The 21,950-nt window shown below is 40.9% G+C and overlaps 2 protein-coding genes across 5 annotated transcripts; one reads left to right on the top strand and one right to left on the bottom strand.

Moving 5' to 3' along the window:
• Positions 1–706: 706 nt before the first annotated feature.
• Positions 707–7,876, bottom strand: znf365 (zinc finger protein 365). 4 transcript variants are annotated; one of them, XM_015347048.2, is made up of 6 exons: positions 7,784–7,874; positions 5,875–5,987; positions 4,381–5,038; positions 3,663–3,834; positions 2,993–3,039; positions 707–2,656 (listed from the first exon to the last, which is right to left on the bottom strand). In XM_015347048.2, exons 3-6 carry the CDS (start codon positions 5,025–5,027, stop codon positions 2,461–2,463), a joined length of 1,062 nt encoding a protein of 353 aa, XP_015202534.2. In that variant the 5' UTR covers positions 5,028–5,038; positions 5,875–5,987; positions 7,784–7,874; the 3' UTR covers positions 707–2,460. The 4 variants fall into 4 exon arrangements, with proteins under 4 accessions (XP_015202534.2, XP_015202536.2, XP_015202535.2 ...); XM_015347050.2 differs by lacking the exon at positions 7,784–7,874 and adding an exon at positions 7,163–7,181; XM_015347049.2 differs by lacking the exon at positions 7,784–7,874 and adding an exon at positions 6,298–6,515.
• Positions 7,877–8,068: 192 nt separating this feature from the next.
• On the top strand, positions 8,069–20,195 carry rtkn2 (rhotekin 2). The gene is made up of 12 exons (XM_015347047.2): positions 8,069–8,282; positions 10,367–10,566; positions 10,863–10,921; positions 11,227–11,280; positions 11,808–11,925; positions 12,174–12,374; positions 13,041–13,135; positions 13,927–14,033; positions 14,788–14,919; positions 15,439–15,604; positions 16,201–16,308; positions 18,095–20,195. The coding sequence occupies exons 1-12, from the start codon at positions 8,148–8,150 to the stop codon at positions 18,655–18,657; spliced, it is 1,938 nt and encodes a 645-aa protein (XP_015202533.2). The 5' UTR covers positions 8,069–8,147; the 3' UTR covers positions 18,658–20,195.
• Positions 20,196–21,950: the final 1,755 nt, after the last annotated feature.

Here is a 21,950-nt window from a genome sequence, read left to right as displayed (position 1 = left end):
AGGATAGATGTTTTTTTCTTTAGCTTCCACACGCACAACAGAGAAAAAATTGCATTTATCCTCACAAAGTGTGGTGGGATTCTGCAATGAACTACCAACCCTACTGCTGAAACCAACATCCTAGAGTCTTTCAAGCAACAGCTGGGGGATTTGGATAAGTTACTAGCTGTCAAAATAACCACATGAAAAATCCTCATCTCTCATTTGTAGCCTTTTGTGCATTCTGTCAATCTACCAGTTTACAACTTCAATGAGCGTGACTGCTCTGAAAATACAGTTCTTACTGAAGTGAGGGTCAAATAAAGATATCCTTGTCACATCCATTGTTGATGGACAGATTTCAGAATGCGATATTTGCTGAATAGTAAGTTGCAGATGTCATGAAAAGCTTATAAGACAAGTAAGTGGATACTGACAATCTATTCTGTCCTGTGCCAACAATGCCCAAATGCTCTTTTGCCTGTTTTTCCACAAACTACAACCTGGTCTTTTGTTTTTAGGTGCTCAATGTAAATATAAAGGGAGTGTGCACTTTTCATTCCCCTCACTTAAACTGCAATGCACAAAAAAAAAGTTAAATATCACTACAGAATACTGTACACTAACTGTTTCCATGTTAGTACATCTTAAAACAATAGTGGCATAATGGCATAGGAGGCATGTAATAGATCTCTTTGAAAAAATTGACAAGATACACGAAAGTCACTCGGTTTCATATGGTCTTGGATTTTATTTTTAGAATAAGTGTAACAGAGCAGCACAGGTTATTTCCTAAGTGAGGACATTCACAGTATTTCAATTAGCACAGTGCTTTACAAACTCTAGCAAAGGAAGGCACACACATCTGAGTAGTCTGGCAAGACCTAGCTGAAACTACATTTTAAATACCAAATATTTAAACAAACACATTTTGTAGCCCAATAATGCAAATGCCTACAAATTTAAGACAAACATAAGTCACGAAGATTCCTCCAGCTGTGTGATAAGCAAATGTTGCTGTTTCATTTCAAACCCACAGCTTTATTTTAGTCCAAAAATGGCTTAGACATGAGAAATACGTGAACGGATTGTGCGCAAGTTAAGCATAACCTAACAGACTAAATGATCTCAAGGCAGAGCTCATACACCTATAATATACCAGCATCTCATGCCCCTTGCACCAGAAACACTTCTTTAAAAGACAATTATAAAAGGTCAACAGGATTTAATGGACCAGAATCTCACATATCCACTATTTTATTTCTTACTTTAAAATGAAATAAAATGCAACTTCTGTCCTGTGCATCACAGACAGGTTTATGACACCACAACATTTACAACTAATCTGTAGTTTTCTGATAAGAATAGACATAATATTATTACTGCATTACACCACTCATTAATATTTTTTTTACATGATTGCACTATTATGTTCATTGATTCGAAACACACTTTTCACAGCACACACTACTGCTAAGTGCTAAACAGTATTGTTCAGTGTGTAGATTTCCTGACAGTGCGCTGGTGCAGCAGGAGTGAGGACTGAACCATGACTGAGATTTCAAGATGGGGTTAGAAATGCATCTACATTAGGAAAAATAAAAATCAACTTTCATGGATTATTGCTCAAAATCTCAAATCCTTCATTCAACACAGTGCAGGTTGCAGGCAGTAGCTTTCCAACAAAAATACAGTGAGTGAAATGAAGTGAAGGGCATGCCTGTATTTGGCTCTACTATTAGATCAATTTAGCTATAAAACAAAAGACAGATGCTGCACAACAAGGAAATAAGGAACTGCTATTGTCTCTAGCTTTGGTATTCCCACCAAATGATTTACAATTTGTAATATTTAACTGGACTTCAACTAAATTTGTCACATACTGTACAATCACAACTGCAAAAATAAGTTGTTACAACTTAATGCATTATGTATGCACTCTGTAAACTACACTGTTATACAAGGCAAACTATGGCACTAGGCAACTACTCCTGTAACTGACAGCGATTCTTATCCCACCGTTTGTGGATAATTTTATAATTAAAACATGAGTTTAAGAAGGTTTAAAAACACAGCCAACGTCTTTCCCCAGAGCCCGAGAATGAGGGTCAGTCGAGTAGTTCTTCCCTCTGCGACCTCACAGGCACACTTGGAAGCGTGTTTGTGCCCAATTTAAAATAAATACATGTTTTCCCCTCGTTAATGCACAGTGCCTGCGCACGTGAAAGAGAGAAGAAAAACACAAAGGCACCACGCTTGGCAGAGAAGAGAGTGGGCAGTTGAAAAACAGCCAGCAGTGGAGTGCACAACTCAGAATGTCAGGCTCTGAATGCTAACTTAACTTTCCTCAAGTGGCAAAAAATCTATAGTTTATTCTCCATGACAGTGGAATGGTTTGCATTACAAATCAACTGCTATAAAGACTCAAGACATTCAGGGCAAGAGTACTATTTACATTTAATGTGACCTGCATGAGGATGCTTAAGGTTCAGCCTCCAATAACCTTCTCTGCCGATTCCACATTTCGCCTGCATAATCAGGTTTATAGAGACCGGAATGTGAGCAGCTCTGCCCGGAGCCAAGCTTCTCCTTAGAGGGTTTTGGGAAGGACCTGCCCTTCTGGAACGAAGGCCCTCTCCTTTCTGGAACAGCTGCTGTTGGTGGACCACTAGGTGACCTGCAATCACAGACCCGGAGCCCAAGCATGAACATTTCGACACTGCAGAGAAAAGCTGGAGCTCTTGAGGCAAAAAGAAGCAAATGGTCCTGGAAGCGATGCTTTAAGGGATTCTTCAAGGCTTTAATGCAAGGGAAGGCAGCAGGACTCCATAGTCAAGGGAAAACGCATGTCACATAGTAGAATAACACCACATTTTAGGAACATCATCTTTCAGGAAGCACAGAAAACCACTTATAATACACACAGACAATACATTCACACAAGCATTAAGGTAAGAAATGATGCCCTACATTTTAATAGTGCAATGGTGTTTGAAATGTTCTCTCACCACACCTGGCTTTGGTTGTTCTGTGGGGTCCATTTTCAGACGTCTTGGTTGTCTAGAAAACACCAAAATAAAAACAATGGGAAACATTCACGTAATCTAAATATCAGGTACACCTGTCAGACAGTTTCCTTTAATTGTCTACTTGTAACTTTCTTCTGCTCTGCTTCTATTCTGAAAAAGAAGATTTCAAAACAGGTAATCCTAATTTTCAACATACAGCCTCCCTCTTCTCCTTTGAATTCAACCAGAAACCGTTTAAAAATGGAAAAGCCATTAGACCACTGCAGTACAATCCACATTTGAAGCCCTGTTAGAAAATCGGGAGCATCAGAATCTTCTCAGAGCATTTTTTCAAATAACAAATACCATATACAATACAGTGCAACCAAAGACAATACAAAAAACAAGCTCCATGACATCCCATTAAATAAAACAATTATGTGACAGGTGTGGAAAAACCCCATTATAAGCAATACGAACTTTGTTGTGTAATAGATACATCATGTACAAAGAGAAGTATAAGGAGAAATCTTCCAGATGAATAAGAATCTTAAACACTGTTATTAGAAGTCAGATACCAATAAATACTAACTGCAGTGCATGTATAGATTAGAAAGTTTTGATCATCTCAGTGCAACAAAGAACTTGGCAGGCCGTATTCATCTGATAACTTACAGTACACGTTCTGCATTTGGGCTGACTGGAAGCACTCCGATAATATTCCAATAGCTTTTCCGCCAGAGCTATCCGATGTAAGAGATTCTCTATGAAGTGCTGAAGCCGGACTTTCCCACAGACTTCATGCTGAACAGCCGCTTCCAGAAAGTTATGTATACTGATCACTTCCCTGGAAAAAAAAAACAAAACCATATGAAGATGCAGAAAATGAAAAGCTTAGTACCTCTTGACTCATTTCTTAGAAAAGCTCTCTGGGTTGGTTTCCATTTGTCATTTTTAAGGAATCTTAGGTTCATCTGCCAGTATTATATGAGGCAGACATAAAAGAGTAAGCCTACCCATTAAGACATGGCATTTGTTCTAAAGCTGTCATTTTTCACTCCCAGATTTTCTGTGGGAAAATGATACTTTTTGCGACGTGTGAAGTTGCCACAGACTCAAACAATCCAGTAATATTCAACATTCTGAAGGTCCATGGAGAATCTAGTCCCCTCATGAGACTGTATGCAAAGGACTCTTCCTCATCTTTCTAAAAGAAAACACAGCGTGCTGCTCAAAGTCACACGGTGGATTTATTTCTGTGGTTACTTCATTTCTCAACAGTGCTGTGTTAAAAAAGGGATTCCCAGCCGCTCTGCAATACAAAGTCAACGGATTGCTAACATGAGCTCTTTGTGCGGCACTGTTTCTAAACAACTTCCAACGGCGAACTCACTGCTCCTTCCTCTCCAGCTCCTGCTCGGACTCCGCCAGCTGCCGGCGCAGAGCAGCGATCACGCCGACGGCCGTGTCCACCTGGCGGCTCAGCGCCCTCTCGCGCTCGTACACCCGCTGCCTCTCCCGCGCCAGGTGCCTGGACCGGGCCCGGGCACGCACCAGCTCCGAGTCGGTCTGCGCCAGCTCGCTGGTCACCCTCCGCAGACACCTCTCTGTGGTGCAGTCCGCCGCTCCCAGCCCTCGACTCTCGTGGCTCGTCCCAGCGGCCCTGCTGCCATCCCCTCCTGACCTGCAGGGGGCAGGGGGTGGTTCCGGCTTCTCAGGCCTGTCCCGAAAGGCGACGTTCCTTTTCCCCACTTCCTCCGTCTGACCCCCGGACCGCACTGACGGGGCCGTGCAGCGGACGATTCCCAACTTCTTCTCGAGCAGGAAGACTTTGGGCGTGCAGGCCGCCGCTGGGCGGAAGCCGTGCGCGTCCTGGTAGGTGTGGCTGTACTCCAGGTGCGCCCTCAGGGAAGACAGACTTCGGAACCTTTCCTGCTCCCCGCATCTCGGGCAGCGGAAGGGTAGCCGCCGACCAGCGACGCAGGCCTCTGCCGTCTCCTCGCACAGGGGAGAGTTTCGCTCGTGGAGCTTTTGCTGCATTTCATTGAAACCTGAAGTGAAAAACAATTTTAAATCACTGTATAACCCCCCCTCCCCAGACATGCACACAAAACATAGTGACATTTTCAGAATAGTAATCACTCGCATTTATGAATAATTCCTTACACTTATATAGCACTTTTCTGGACACTCCACTCAAAGTGCTTTACAGGTAATGGGGACTCCCATCCACCACCACCAATGCCCACCTGGATGATGCGATGGCAGCCATAGTGCACCAGTACGCTCACCACACACCAGCTATTAATAGGGAGGAGAACAAAGTGACGAAGCCAATTCATAGATGGGGTTTATTAGGAGGCCATGACTGGCAAAGGCCAATGGGAAATTTGGCCAGGACGCCAGGGTTTCACCCCTTCTGTTTTTGAGAAACGCCCCCTGCTGGCCCCACTAATGCCTCTTCCAGCAGCAACCTTAGTTTTTCCCAAGAGGTCTCATCCAGGTGCTGACCAGGCTCACATCTGCTGAGCTTCACTGGGTTGTCAGTTGTGAGTTTCCGGGTAATATGGCTGCATTAAACAGCACTGTTCACCCCAAGATGCTTTACATATACAGTTCATTGTGATCTATTGTTCATCACAGTGAAGTGCATCCAATTGTTCACTGGTTTGGACATTCTAGTCCAGAGAAAGGAGTGTCACCTACTGGTCCAGCAACACCACTAACCCAAGAGATCTACCATCCTAAACTGACCAGGCCAAGCCTTACTTAACTAGGCAATGCTGGAACTATCACTTGAGAGCACATTCTTATTTAGAATGGTGGCCCAGAGAATACCATTTAAAAGAAAGGTACTTTATTTCCCAGAGCAATACGAGTTACCTACCTTGCTCAAGGATATAACAGCTGTGTCTCACACAGGATTTAAACCATCAACCCCCTTGTCACGGCTCCAGAGCCCAAGGCACTACTCCACACTGCAGCCTGGACTGGAGAGACCTAGTAAAATGAAGAAATGTCCCATCTTTGGCAAGAGCTGACAATAATCAATCTAGAGCAATCTATGGAACGATAAATAAAAAGGTTCATAAAACCCTGTACTATAAGCTATACTAAAATGCTTGTCAGTATGAAAAACATAATGTAGATAATCCTTTAGCAGACTCTAAAATATACCCTGGTTTCCTGTCTGTATTTCTAAGCAGTAGAAAGGGCTAAAAATATTTTTTGTTTCGGAATACCAGGCCTCATGAATCAGATTTTCTGAATTCTCCAATGTCCATTTCACAGAATCGCAGGAGAAAGACACCTTGGGATCCAGAATCCAGTAGGATTTCCTTGTTTCCCGCTGTTATTAGCCTGGGAGAAGAGTTCAATTGATCCAGCTTGGTTAATTTTCACTCGTTCCTCTCCCCTCCACAGCATTCGGCTGATGGCGATTTCAAGAGACACAACCTGCTGGATTTTGAACCCCTGAAGTCTGCTGAAGAAGCATCTTGTCTAGAGTGTATCGGGGCTTAAAAGATTACAGTTCCTGCGCACAAGCAGACATGTAGTAATAATTAATGAAAAAGTGACACTAGCATGAATGGTTTTTCCCTACATGACGCTTAAAAAAATAATTAAAACAGTCCAGTCACAATTTGGGGAAAAGCCCTACACTCTAGAACTCACGAACACAGCCGATGTAGGAATAAAAATAATATTTTTTTTATATTATTAACATGCACCACACATTATAGCACGCTTCAGATTTATCTGCAGATAATCCGCAGTCTACTGATTCAGCGCTGTCAATGCTAAGAGAAGCAGACTGAAAAAAAACCCTCTGGCAGTTCAATCCTAATTAGAGTTTAGCGCGACCATTCGCAGTCTAATTTACACATCATAACAAGTCACTAGAGAAAAGCAAACATACAAAGATTCGCAAATGAGTGTTAAGATACCTTGTATACTGGAAGCAAAATGAAGCTATCTCTCTATATCTATCCCTACCTGTATTTAAAATGTGATGGGCTAATTGAATGACAACTGGTCAGTGGAAGAGGTGGATACGTTGAGTAGCTTTTTGATCTCTGCATAAAATGTAAATAGGATAATCAACTAAAATAACACTTTGTATTTTAAAAGAATGAAAAAACAGAATTCCGTGGTATGCGCCCACGACATTTTACCTGTACGATCGCAATGTTACAAAAAATGAAGTTTTATTGCTTTTAATTCTTGTCAGGTAAATCGCCTGCTTTAACTAGCTTGACAATTTAGACCAACCAATCGGCAAACTAGGAGTTTTCTAAGTACTAAAAGCACAGGTCTACAAACTCAATTATGCAAAACACGCCTTGTTAAAAGAAATAGGGGTTGTGCAAATAGTCCCCCCATTTCTGAACGGGTGAGGATGTAGTTGTGTCATATGTTGTATATAAAAATGCGAAACAATTCGAATTTTCCAAGTGAATGAATATGTAACTAATCATATTCTTTAAAACTAATAATTAAGGTTTTCGAAGGGACCTTGAAATAGGAATTATGTACTGGGTATCGTACGAATTTGAACACTATCTTTGCACCAATAAAGAATGCATTTACCATTCTTCCTATAATATCAGATAATATCACTTTTCGATGTTACATTGCGAATACATGAACAAAGGTCTCCATTGCGCATTTCGATCGCTTTGTGCGAAAAAAAAACGACGAACTATCAAAACGTGTAGAGCTCCGATATATTCACATTACAGCGCCTGAAGATTAGGTTGTCACGGACAAATATACACCTTAATGCTTTCACTTACACGCTTCCTTCCATTGCGGATTGAAAACACAGACAGAAGGCACGGACAATGGAACGAAACCATTTCTCAGCAGACGGGGGAGCAGGCGAATACAAATCTCGCAATTATGACTGCAAACCTGCAGAACTTCCAAAAACCCTCCACACAAACCTTCCCATTTGTACCTGCCCATTTTAATCGCAGTTTTTGAGAATGAGGCAGATATGATTTGTCGGTTGTAAAATTATATATTTTTAAATTTGAATAGATGGTTCAGTCCTATTGTTGTTTGCTCGGTGCCGAACTTTGACCCAGGACTGTGGTTGTAGTGTTTCTCTCAGACCTGAAGCTGTTTTCGTCAAGGCGCCGCTGGCGAATAGCAAAAATGGATCAGCGGCGGGATATTCAAAATTTCAAGAGAAACGAAAGGACGAGGGTTACAGTGTCCTCCTGTTCTTCACTCGGAATGGAGATCAAAAGAAAGAAAATCAAGGAGAGCACAGTCATTCTACAGCAGGAGGTAAGGACTTCAACGGAGTTACTTAAATCTGATACGTTCCCACTCTGCGAACTGCAAATAATATACACATTTTGATGAGCCTTGCAACTAAAGGTTGATTGCTGTCGTTAATTAAAGAATATATACACTTGGAGAGATCCTGAGCCTTGAATCTCCTTATTTGCTAGTCATTTACAGGTGATTCAAGATGTTGAGTCAAAAATGACAAAACCCTGAACTGCCAGGACTATCCATTCATATGCAAATTAAGTGCGATTTTTAAATGAACAAAAGCTTTTTGTGTCAGAGCAGAATGTTGCACGTTAATTCGGGTTTGGTAGGAGATGGATGCACGCTACAATGTCCATCAAATCAATCGCTTTAAGTTTGCTTTGACATTTCTGAAATGTAACGTTATTTATGCTTTCATAAATGCCAGCATATGTTTGCATACCCTGTAAAACAAATGATAACTGCGAATTACAAAAAAAAGACGGATAAATTCATTACGTGTATTTTGTGTATAGTTTATTCTGCCTTTGCGATTTTTACAGATTGATATTTCTTTCACTGCTTTAAACTATAATGTTCTTTACAGGCAAAATACACGAAAAGATGTACGAGCCTGAATGACACTCTTCAGATTATACACGACATGAACCTGTTGTACATTCGACAGATTTCTAAGAAACTAAAGGTAGCAACTAATGTGACAGAGAAGAAACTTCAATACCTGTCTGTTTGAAAAGACTATTTTTTGAAACAGGCAGATGCCCGTAGTAGGTTGTTTTGAAACAATTCGTGAAAACACTGCAGGCCAAAAACACTGGATTGGCATTAAGATTGCACACTTAAATGCAATCTTAAATGACAACAAAATATTCAAATGCAATCAAAATGGAAGTCAAAATTGATTTCTCACGTGTCCACACTTGAGATTAAATTTGTGATCATTTTGTTTTGCAATTTGTCTTCTTGTGTCAGATTTATACCTGTAAACTACTAGTTATGTAAGAACAATCTTTTTTTTTTTGCTGCCCTGCATCCCACATGCAAACAATCGTTTTCCTTAGAAAAAAAAGTTACATGATCCATTCTGATCTGTACATTTAAAAGACCAGTTTAAATTATTCTGTGAATTGTCTGGGGCAGTAAAAAGAAAATTCACACAAACTCATTTTCTGTTTAAGCGTCATCAAATACGTTTTTCCACTGTGTGGATTCAGTTTTATTGTGTTAGTTTGTCACGGTTGCACCTGTTTCACCATCAGAGAGAATTCAAAGGCAATTTTGTGCGTATTGGCTTTCTCCTGTTATGGAAAGGAAATGGTATGGTTTTTTTTATGTGAAATAAATTGAAAGAAGACTCATGATTTTATATTCAGCTCTTTTCAATTGCTCATGGTTTTCCGAAGCTACTTCTCATGAAGAACTTCAGGATTCAAAGTAGATACTGTAGGTCAGTAAAGAAGGGGTTGTGAACGAAGGTAATTGGTGGGACAGCCGGAGGAATCTGAAGTGAGCAGAGAACTTGGAATATGACATGAGATTGAAAGTAGGCAGGTAAACTTAAAGGAACACTGAACATGCCTAGCTTCGTCTTTAAAAGCCATACTCTATCACCTAATTAGGTTCCTATCCCCAGCCAGGTCTTGTATTAAATGTGAGACATATACAGTTTTAGGGATGTCTGTTAACATTCATCTTCATTGCAGATCTGATTTTTCAGAGCCAACCATTTGGATGAATCCTTTTCCAGCAAAATTGCTGATGGAAGTGAATTATATTTTCTTTTTTTTTTCCTCTTTGGAATCACCAGATTTGTATTTTAAGCAAGTTGGCGCAGGTGTGTTTCGTCTGCACTCTTCATTTTGTTTTTTTAAAAAAACAAACAAAATTGCCTTCAGTCATGTATCGTTATTCATTTCCACATAGGGGCTCATCCCACTCTTCTCATTCCCAGCCCACCTCGTGAGTGTCTTTTAGCGGTTAACGTCAGGGGCGGCCTCTAGGCCGAATGCCTGGAGCAGTCGGTGTAGCAGCGTGCCGCCGCGCTCTGGCGCGAGAAGGTGTTTCACCACGCAGTTTTCTGTTTCTCCTCGTAGGACTGCGACCTCCAAGAGAAAATCGATTTTGAGATCCGGATGCGCGAAGGGGCTTACAAGTTGCTTGTCGCCAGCACACAGAGAGACCAGGTTTTAAGTGCTTCCAAGAATCTGCTCACCTGCAGCGCTCGTATAGAAGCCTACATGGCAGAGCTTCAGAAGAAGGGGGAGGTGCACATCCTGATAAATGCAGCTAGGAGGTGAGGCTCTCTGGCCTCTTCTGTGCAGGATGAGTTTCTTGTCTACTTCTTTCTCCTGTATCTTGTCTACTTTTGCCTAGAACCTGACCTCCAGTGATAACCATTAGAAATGCCAGCATGTCCTATTTGAATGGTCCTTATTAGTAAAGATGCTTCACAATATCTGCTTTTAGTTTTTGGTTTTAGTTTGAGAAGTCAGTTACCTAATTCCCCTTATGGCTGTGGTATGAATATCAACTGCTATTGGATCCAAGTTAAAAAATTGAAAGGTTACAATTTATATTTTTGGTCTACAGATCATCTGATGGTGTTCCAAAGGACCGCATAGCATGTAAGGGTAAAGTGGCCATATCTGGTAAGTAAAAGCCACACATTATAAACTTCCAAGCTGAAGCAAGTTTCCTTGTTATGGCATGGAGTAAATGATGGAGTAATATCCTGGATATTTGGTCTATCTAACCTAACCTGAGTGAGATTTCATTAACCTGTTAATGCAGTTTCTGTGTCCAATAAAACAGGTTTTGTTTGGATGTGGTTACACAATGCAGGGCCAGTAGTTTAAATCTGCTGTCTTTAAAAAACCTTGTAAAAACTCTTAAACGGATACTTGGCTGAGTTCACATTTTCAAAGAATGGCGAAAAAACTTTTTTCCTCTTCAGGTGTTCGGATACCATTGATGTGGAAGGATACTGACCACTTCAACAACAGAGGAAGTGAGTTTTTGTTTGTGTCCATGCACAAAAATTCAGATGGGTAATTGCTGCAAAAATAGTGAGGTAAACTTGAATAAACTCCTGCCACTTTTGGTGTCTAGTAAACATGAACTTTCTGACAAGTGTAGTCGGTGTTGTACTCTATAAAAGGTAAAAACAACCAAGGCACCTTAATGACAGGAACATGTAAGCATATGACTCAACTTGCAACTTATATTTTACATTTATTTATTTGGGGGAGGCTTTTATCCAATGTGACTTATGCTTATAAACCCATTTAAATAGCTGTATGTTTGGCTGGAGCAATTCTGGGTGAAGTACCTCAGCAGTTTCTCAGCTGGGATTTGAAACAACCTCCACGCAGACAGTACTCAAGGTCTGGAATTAAACCCAGGGCCCCTGCACTGCGACACAGCAGTGCCTACTACAGCTCCACCATGCCACCGTCCCCCATAATTAAACAGCTCTACACCTTTAGAGCAACGTCAGTGCCAAGGTGCAAACCCAGTGCTTCTTTTCTACTACAGGCTCACGCCGTGTGGCTGTGTTCTGCCTGATGAAGATGGGAGCAGAGGTTTTTGACACTGACATGGTCATTGTGGATCGATCTGTGACGGACATCTGTTTCGACGGTTTAACTATTTTGTAAGTATCTAGAGCGATTTGCCATTGCCGGCGTCCATCTCTGGTACAGTTTGTGACTGTTTAATCATTTTTGTTTTAAATGAAGTTAGAAGTGTATCCCTTCATATCTTGTTATATGACTGATTTCCATTATTCAGAGTTACCCAAAAGGCATTTCTCATTTTCAATAGCGACACCCCCATGAGCCCATTGTGTATCATAGACTCAAGAGTAATATACTTTTCTGCTCATTCTTCATTCTCCTGCAGCAAAGAGGCATCTCCAGACTTTGAGTTGAAGTTGGAGGTCTACAGCTGTGCCATGGAGGAGGAGACGTCCTTGGTCAACACTCCTAAAAAACTAGCCAAGAAGCTGGGGAGTTCACTTAGCAAGAGCACAGGAAAGAAACACTGCCCTCTTCAGGAGGGAGGAGATCCTGAGTCTTTCTTTCAATCCAGTCTCCAAGCTCTGTATGTTTCCCCGTTGTTTTTTTTTGCAACTTAAAACACAAATAAGATTGCGAGAGAAACTTTGGATTTTTTTAAACTAAAAATTGTAGTTAAGTAAATATCAGAAGCATTGGCCTGAAAACTTTATGCAGACTTCTTTCGCTCTTTTCAATACAAAAGTGAATGCTCTCTGAATTTCACTCTTTAGATATTAAAGTCATGAATGTTGCTCTTCATTTCTAAGTCTGCTAATTAATTCCTGCTAAATGAAGAGGAAGCTCTTCCAAAAGATCAAGTTGCAATGTCATTATTTATTAGAAATATGGGACATCTGAAGACAGATGATTAGATGATTTGTCTTGTAAAACAATAATACCTGTAGAGTAGTACTGCTGGTACAGTACCACTAGTACCTGTACACTAGGGGTGCTGCAACATATTGTAACGCTCTCGGGTTCACGGGAGTATGCGCCCTCGCCAGTGCCACCTCGGGTCAGCCCCCCACCGCTGGGGACTCGAACCCGGACCTCCGGCGTCACTCAACAGGGACCCAGCCAATTGAGCTAAAGAGAAATCTCCCACCAGCTATTCACAGGGAAGGGCGGTGACGTCACCGCGTCGGTAAGCCGGCTCGAACAACCTGCAATGGCGGCCGTATGCGTTACAATATACTTCTTTTCATCCTAGAGGTGCAAAATATAGCCTGCTGGCTCATACCACACTGGGCCTGGCACAGGCTGAGGAGGGCTTCCAGTCCCATACGCTCACCGTACCACCAAACGGTAAGTCATTCCGAGCCTAAATAAGCCCTCTCTTCTCTGGCTTTATACAACATTCCTAAGGTGATATTATTTGCCAAAAAAAGTTAATTATGTGGCTAGAAAATATTGAAAAGTCCTAATTGGCCTTTAAGCTATTAAATCATACATCCAGAAAGCATAGCTGAGCCCACAGCTGGTTTCATGGCTGAATTTGGTGCTCACGTTTATCTGATATGGAAAGCTTACAAACCCCAATTAGGATGGAATAGCATGCTGAAGTGCTGCCAAATCTTTATCAAAGGGGCAGATATTTCTTCATGACATTAAGAGCGTGGTGAGTTATAGATCCGCGATAGTATTTCATTGCTTACATTGCAATCTTGGGTGTATTATCTGCTGTTAAATTATTTACTGGCTTTGGTAATGCATTCTCCTCAAATAATGTTAAATGGATTTACCAATATCAAAGAGAGAGGCTTTTGTTACAGATACAATTTCAGAAATATACCCCAAAAAGGACAGCATGTACCTAGTGTGATGTACAGTATTTTCTGACATAAAAGACCCATGGTTGTTGCATTAAAACACTAGCTAGAACAAAGCCTTAGACCTTCTGAAGGAAGAGAGATGTTTTTCTTCATAGGAGAATGTCAATTTAGAAATGTTTGGTGTGAGTACTGAATACAAAAAGCATTTTCTTATGGTTTAAAAGCCGTGTTTTAATAGGGTAAGTTTTCCCTGCTCTCAGTGCACATTTGCTTTAAGAATTGCGAACCTTTAGTGAGGATGTCTTTCTGTCTGTTCTTCCTCAGAGGACTCTTCCTTCTGGCTGCCTCTGTATGGCAACGTGTGCTGCCGGTTGGTGGCACAACCAGAGTGCATGACACAGGATATGATGAGTGGATTCTTGAATCAGCAGGTAATCCATAAATAGCACACTCAAGTGATTAATTCAGCTGTCAGCTAGTTTTTACTCCTTAGAGGCACTGGTGTACGGAGCAGGAAACATGATGACAAATGGAAGAAAAGACCTTGATTTGAATCCTCTTTTTTTAATTCCTGCCTTTTATTTTGTTTGACTGTCCTAATTTTTGTGGGTCTGTCATTTCTTAGCATTTCGAAGTTGACAACCAACTGAAAACCTTTAGTCTTTTGTGCTGGCATGTACAGTACATCATCATCCCTCTCTTACCATTTTAATAACCTTTTCAGATACTTGACATTTCTTTTTCAGTCTTCTGGCAGATAGTGGTAACTGGAGATAAGGAGGTTTAACAGAATAAAGGGTGCCATGCTTTAGAGCATAAGCCAACAGCTGTTAACCAACCTCTGCAGCTTTGTAGAATAATTCTCTTAAATACATTCCCTCCCAGTGGGTGTGATGCACTCTGCTGACTGTCAGCAATAAGAGGCGTCTTGGGCTAGAAACCTTTGGGAGGGGTTGTTTTAGTGATGGCAAAACCTCTCTGAGATTACAGCGCTGGCAATTTGTTGGGTTGTGTTATCTTGCGCAATACATAATTTCAAGGCATGCTTCTTTTAAAGGTTCAGAGAAGTATTAACTGTTTGTGAATGTATTCACCATTGGCACTTTAAATAGAGTTATAAGTTTGTATTTTGCGCTGTGTCATGTACCTTGTAAAAGCATTTACTGATCAATTGTTTTCCCTCAGCAAAACATCGTGGGCGTCCCTAGGTGCAGCAGACTGTTTTGTGTTCTTAGAGCAGGCCAGCTGCTCTGCTACTACACCCCAGAGGAAATTGAAGCTAAATTGGATCCTGCCATTGTCATTCCTATCAACAAGGTAACACTGAACTGGTGCAGTGTGTATTGTTCATCCTACCACATATTCCATATATGCTGTGAGCTTTCCTTCTTAAAAATAAAACATTCAAAGAATATCTCTGAGGAGAAAGCTGAGCAATTGATGAGTGAATGGTGTATCAGCGCGTCCTCTGAATCTAGGTCTGTCTACTGAATGTTAGAGGACTTGAGGCATATTTTGTCATTCCTTTGTTATTTTTTAGGTCTGATTTAATGATGAGCCATAAATGGTCAAGTTTTAGTTCTTCATAAATATAAAATGCGTTTCATTCAAAGTGTTTTGGTATTCTGTGGAAAAGATGGCTCTGCTTCACTAACTTGCTAAGTGACTAACGTCACTACATTCACCGCCAGGTTAATGAGGCTTGAGGACTGGTCTAATAAGCATATCTGGGCAAGACAAAACAGTGTAAAATCGTGTATTATAAAGAGTTAAAAGCACAATTTTGGACTTCAAAGCAGGGGTAAGTGACATAATGCTTTGATCTCTGTTACACAGGAAACAAGGATACGAGCAATAGATAAGGACTCCAAGAAAAGATCCCATAGTTTCACAATTATCAACCCTAGAGCCGGAGAAGCTGTGACTAATGTCTTTGTGGCCGAGTGCAAAGAGGAGCTCCAAAAATGGATGGAGGGTTTTTGGCAGCATTTTTATGATCTGAGTAAGTACAGTGTGGAAGAGCATTGGTTTCAAAAGGAAGTTCATCAGTGTTAAAGAAAGATCAGAGTACTGGATCCGTACAGCTGCCAGTGTGGAATTTTAACTGGCATTTGGAATCGTGGCGTAGAAGTTGTGAATTCTCTACAACCCCAGCTTCCTTAAAATAACATTCAAGCACATGGTGAGGAAAACCAGTAGAATTTAAAGGCATTTCTCTTTATGTGCGGTTCATATTTTTTTAGATAGTCCTAAAATGTTGGCCAGGATTATGATATCGGTTACAAAAAGTTGTCAACTTAAAGTTTTCTTGTCTACTTTTTTAACATTTTCCAGGTTTTTGAGCAGGCTTTTTGTAAAATAGTCAATATTTCAGATTGCTATGTGCCTTGAAGTTTTCACAGTGGACTAAAATGCACACCTGGTCTCTGAAAAGCATGTTTTGTTCTGCTGCTTCCAGTTATCCCAGTGTGATCTCCATCAAAGAAGCTTAACACACCTATTTTCCATTGAATCCCAGCGGTGGTAATAAGGACAAACAATGCCTTGCTAAACTAACAGAGAATAATATGTCATTATATACTGCAAATTTCTTTTCAGGCCAATGGAAACACTGCTGCAGCGATCTCATGAAGATTGAGGTCGTGTCTCCCAGAAGGCCCCCTTTGTTCCTTACAAAACAGGCCACCTCGGTCTACCATGATCTAAGTGAGTGTTTATTTTTAGTCCATAAAAACTGCTAATCTGTACCTGAGAAACACTTTTGATGCTGAGTTTGCAGTGATGCTAAGGGCGCATCGATCCATTCACCATTTGTTGCAGTACAGACCTCAAAGCATGTCGTTTACATCAAGAAGCTACATGTTTGAATAATGAAATAGAAAAAGAAAGCACTGTAATGGAAACTTCCCAGACAGTTATTTGCTAAATGTGGCATATAGGTTGCATTGCTGTGGTATATAAATAGTGCAGTAATGAACAGTAAGATCATATGAATATTGACTGTAGACACTGTCAGTAGAGCTCTATTGGCATCTTTTTTGTTTTGGAAATGTTCAAACGGGATTAGGTCTTACTCCTTTTTTTTTAGGTCTTAATCACTTTTATGATTCTAAGCAAGGATATTCCTTGCTGTCACGCTAAATGATAACTCCAGTATTGGCCACTTTATAGTATCAGAAACGGGTCGGATTGGTTAGTCTCACTGGCTCAGTCACAATGAACTGAAAGCAGTGTACTAACTGGAGTTCATTCCATGGGTAGCACACAGTTCAGTGCTAAACTAGAGGGCTACCTTAAGACCAATTGCATTGAGCTTAGCAGCTGCTGTTTTGTGACAAGTTGCTATTGAGTATCGCATTAGTGCATCTGGACTATTTTAATATAAATGCAGTTCTTCAATCAAAAACTAATGTTAAATTGTCAGGGACATTCAGTTCTATACAAACACGAGACAAAGTAATAATTACGTATTAATGTGGCCAGGTTAATTGAAATGTTCCGATTCTGAGCCCCCTGCAGTTTGTGCTCATTAGAACAACAACATTGCTGAGCTTTAAGTACATTCGAGTATTCTCCAACTTCATTCCACACTTTTTTTTTCATTGCAATTGAGCTGAGAGCTGGAGTTGATCGCCAGTACTGTATTAACAACTCTGCAACGTAGTACGCAGCTGTGTGATGAATCCGAACGTTCATTGCAATTGTCCCGCTGTGTTTAATAAGATGTTGGGATCCTCTGCTTTCCTTGTCCTGGTATCCCTGGGTCCTGCCCTGTCCTGACATGTCCTGTATATGGAGGTCACTGCCGCTTTAATCCGTGACGCCTGTGGGGAAAGGTGGTGACAGTTCTGAGTTCTGCTGCTCAGGTGGTCAAATATTTATTACATGGTACTTCTAGAGGAGCTTTAGAACCATCCTAGGGTTCCTTTGGTAGCAAGCCGGAAGGCAGCATGTGTGGGCGGGTTTGGAAGAATATTAAAAATTTATAACAATGTGTTCACAAATGAAATAAACAGTGTTGCTGTGTGGAGGGCTGTGCATAAGCTTGCACCGTTGTGACGTGTGAGGTGGGTTGTGATGGTGATAAAGTGGGCCCTGCTGCTACATGGAATATTAAACAACTGACAGGCCTACCCCTCCACAGGTGACTTGTGAAGCCTGAGCACATGAACAAACACCAGTGGGAAACAAAGATTAAATTTTAGTAAAGTTCCTCAAGATACACATGTGAAAGAAACGCTGACAACCCAGCAGCAACTACCACTGTGAATCCCTTTATGTTCTGAACTATTTTAGATTAAACCCATGTGAGAATGCAATACTCATCCTCTTCACCAATTAACCAATTAATTAATTCACCACATGCAAAACTATTTACACAAAAATAAACGACCTGTTAAAGCAGGTGTGCTGAAATTACTGGGGTAACTACTGCTGGCCTACTGCGAGCACAGCAGATCACAGTCCTCTTATTGTTCATTTCTTTACACAGGTATTGATTCCCCGACAAAGCTCGAAAGCTTGACGGATCTTATCCACCATAAAATCGAGGAGACGGGAGGGCGCTTTCTCATCGGGCAAGAGGAAGACCCCGTCGCCCCTCGCTGGGCTTCACTCTTCGAGGGCTCCCACCCCATGGTGGTGCAGAAGTGCGTGCTGTCCCCCGCCCGGGGCTCGGAGACCCCAAGCCCAGGTGCCGCGGCCGCGAAGAAACGACGTGCCCCGCCCCCGCCTCCGGCCAAGGCTGTGGCTCTTGGGCCCGCGGCGAGCCACGCCCTTCCGCGGGAGGAGGCCGGCTCCTGGAGGAGGCCGGCGGTGCGGGCGGGGAGGCCCTCCCTCGACAGCAAGCTCTCCGCGGTGATCCAGCAGCTGCAGAGGCCCTCGGTGCCGTCTCGCAAGAAGCCCCCCAGGCACCAGGAGGGGACGGGCGCGGAGAACCGGCCCCCCGAGTTACCCGCCCGGCCGGTCCCCGCCCCGCGCCCCAGACTGAGCTCTCTCAAGGAGAAGATGAAGCCGAAACCTCGGATCCCAGCTCTGGACGGCGTGGCCTCCTAGAGCCGCTGTGGCCGTGTCTCGTGCCTTGTGACCCGTTTGGCGTGGCGGTCTCGCGGGTTTTCTGATCAGTCCACCATACAGGAGATGAGGCCCTTGCAACAGAAACTTTTTTTGTAACTTTCAAAATGTGAATTTCCATAGAGTTTAAACATAAGAGCATATCAAACCGATCATTTAGGTGTTAGTAGCTCATTGATCCATCTGTTCCTTGAAGGATCCCTGGAGATCTTTTAAACAGTTGGTCTGTGTCACATTGAATGTCTGTTGTGGTCATTTACTTTTTATGTGTTTGTGTACAAAGTTTTTTTTTTTAATCTGTGTAGCTTGTATAGTTTTGGTATACCTTCTCAGATTGCATTTAAAATTTGCACATCCTAAAAAATCATAGTTCTAACAGCTGTGAACTTCTACATAAAGATGTCTCTTTAGCGATTTACTGATGCATTGAGACTAATATCTTTAGCCTGTACCTTAACTGCGGAAGATATTATTGTGACTTATTCTGTATTGTTACAGTATAAGTTAAATTAGGTAATATCTTTTCTTTTTAATGGACAAATGTGAGGAAACGATATGGGGATGGGGAGGGAACTCTCAAAAGAGAAGAAGCTGTGATTTTGTTTTACATTTCTTTAACAAGCAATGTGTGCAATTCATTTTCCTTTCATTTCAGTTTTTCCTGGGTGTAATTAATCTGCTTAATTGTTTTTTACATTATACAGCTGCTACTTCCCATAGAATTGTTTTTCCTGGCTGTGCAATCTCATGGTTTTTCCTGTGGTCCTCTAGGATAAATACTTTAAAGTATGCCTTCATTACAAATGAGCCTGTTCATGCAAAGTGACTGCCTGCTTTCAGCAAGACTAATCATCGTTTATCTTGATGACCAGTTTATAGGCCGGACCTACTGTGACTGAAGAAAAGGATTAAAAACATGCTTGTTCTCTATGAAACACAAAACCCGCCTCTGTTTTCATCTTGGTTTTGTTCACATTAGAGTAATTATTTATTCTTGTTTTAGGCAATTTAAGTTTTCATTTTCCTTACAAAATTGTAGTGGCTCTACTAAGCAATGTGTATGTGTACAAACTCTTATTGGTGCTAATGAACTATTTTAAATTGTGAACATCTCATTTAGGGATGACAGCACAATTTCCATTTACCCCTTCTTATAGTTTACATTACCTTAATTGTAATATAGTCTTTACTACAGTAGAACTAGATATTGATTATACATCTATTGTATATACTAGATTTGGTGACGCTGGGTGTATAGTTATTGAAAAAACAGCTAGTCTGTCACTTTGAGGTATCATAAAATAATTAAAACTCTTGGTTCTAACATGTTAGCCTCCCAGAGTCCTAAATCACAGTAAGAGAAACAAAACAAAAAGTTGAAACAATGCACAATGTTGAACTGAGATTGAGTAATTAAAATCCATGTGTGGTTCAGTGGTTGAGACTTTAGTTTAGATTTGTCCACCTCAAGTTCACATTTAACAAAATCGGATGCAGAAATAAAGGGGGTTGTCTTTTTACATGGCTTTCCATTTTCATTCATTGCTCTTAAAAGGATGGTTTCATACAAGGAAGAATACAGAAAGCTTGTTGCTATGTAGATGATCAGAAGAGACCTGATCTTCTTGTGAGGGGAATATTCCTCTTTTAATCTCACCTGGTTGGGTTTGCTATCCAGTGGTTAAAAGACTGATTTCATATATGAACTGATTTTTTTTATTACTATGAGTTTCCTTTATGTAATATTACAAAGATATTGGCCAGGTTCAAAGGCCAGATACAGTGTGCTTGCTGATCGGGGACAAGGCAAGATGTGTACAATCGCATTATGTGTTTTTCTGGAGAAGCAAATAACTAGATTTCAGTGGCCTAGAAGGCATTTCATTCTGCAAACTGGGCTCTTGCCTGGAAATGTTTATGAAATATTTTTGTTAAATAATATAAACAGCCAAAGCAAATCTCAAGTTCTAAAACAATTGTTGGGGTAAGTTTAAAAGAGGAGTTTATTTTTAATGGACTCTGCTGAGGTTTCTCTTCCAAGAATAACAATGTGCTGTTGATTAAATGTGTCTTGAGGCAGGGAGAAAGCTGTGCCAGGACTTGCTGGCTTTAATAATTATATCCCTTGTGAAAGCTGGAATGGTTACATTAAAAAAACAGGAAATAGCTAAGGGTGGTAGAAATTTTTAAATTAATATTTTTTATAAACTATAATTGCTGAGAACTAACACTACACTCTTAAACAAGGTTCAAACTGATTTGGAAGTCTCTCAAAGACTCCTGCTTGGAATTTTATGAGTTTTCTGTATCCTAGTGAATAGTTACATTGTAACGACAGTTAGACTCAGATTAAAAATTCAGCATGGGTTTATAATAAATGCGAGTTGTAAACGAGTCCAGCCAATCTCGTTGAATGAATGACATCAGAGTCTGTGAATAAAGTGTGTTATGCTGTTTTGCATGTAACCGCTTCAGTGTTGCTCTGGATTAAGCGGAGCCGCCAGTGCTCCAAGGCGAATGTGACCAATAATCATACCCGCACGTTACCGGCAGATGGCGGCATTCTGTGTATCCTGGATAGGGAGCGGAGAAAGTCGAGGGTATTTTTTCTTCTGGTTTAGTCGGGTAAACGCTTGCACTCCAAAAGGACGCGGCTGCCCATGCTACAGTATGTCCTTAAGTAAGCGGAGGAATGGGTAAATAGAATGAGAACACTTCCATCTTCGAAGCGGTAAAAGTACACACATTGTGATACAAATTTGAGAAGAGATCTCCACTAGATTTTGAGATTCTGTATGAGATTACGTTCCTGTCGCAAAACAGTAAAATGACAAGTGAAAAAATTCCAACGGAGCACGATTACAAATCCGTTAAAACCATTTTAGTTTTAGATTTCGTGTAGCTCTTCTGCTCTATGTGCGTCGGTGTTCTCTCGGGCTTTACAAGAGGGAATATTATAGTTTTAACGGAATCTAAAGCAGCTTCATATGCTTTATTACAGTCTTGGAAGTGGAGACAGATAAGAACATTGTCTAATGAATGAAAAACGTTTTTTGTTTAAATTAGGAAAGTGAAGCTTGCGGATAGTTGTTACAGAACACGTTAACTTGAAGTCCAGTATAGTTAGAAACAAATGAAATTTCAAGTCAGGACAAATTACAGTGATATTTCTCATCTGAAAAATCAAAGAAAAGCTTCTAAAAATGCAAACCATTTTCTTGGTAATGGAAAGGGAAAAACACATCGAACCAAATTCTAGGAGAAATTAATGCCTC

This window comes from Lepisosteus oculatus, chromosome 4 (genome assembly GCF_040954835.1).
Source record: "Lepisosteus oculatus isolate fLepOcu1 chromosome 4, fLepOcu1.hap2, whole genome shotgun sequence".
NCBI lineage: Eukaryota > Metazoa > Chordata > Actinopteri > Semionotiformes > Lepisosteidae > Lepisosteus > Lepisosteus oculatus.
Note: the sequence above shows the minus strand (reverse complement) of the source record. Positions and strands in the feature narration are given on the sequence as shown.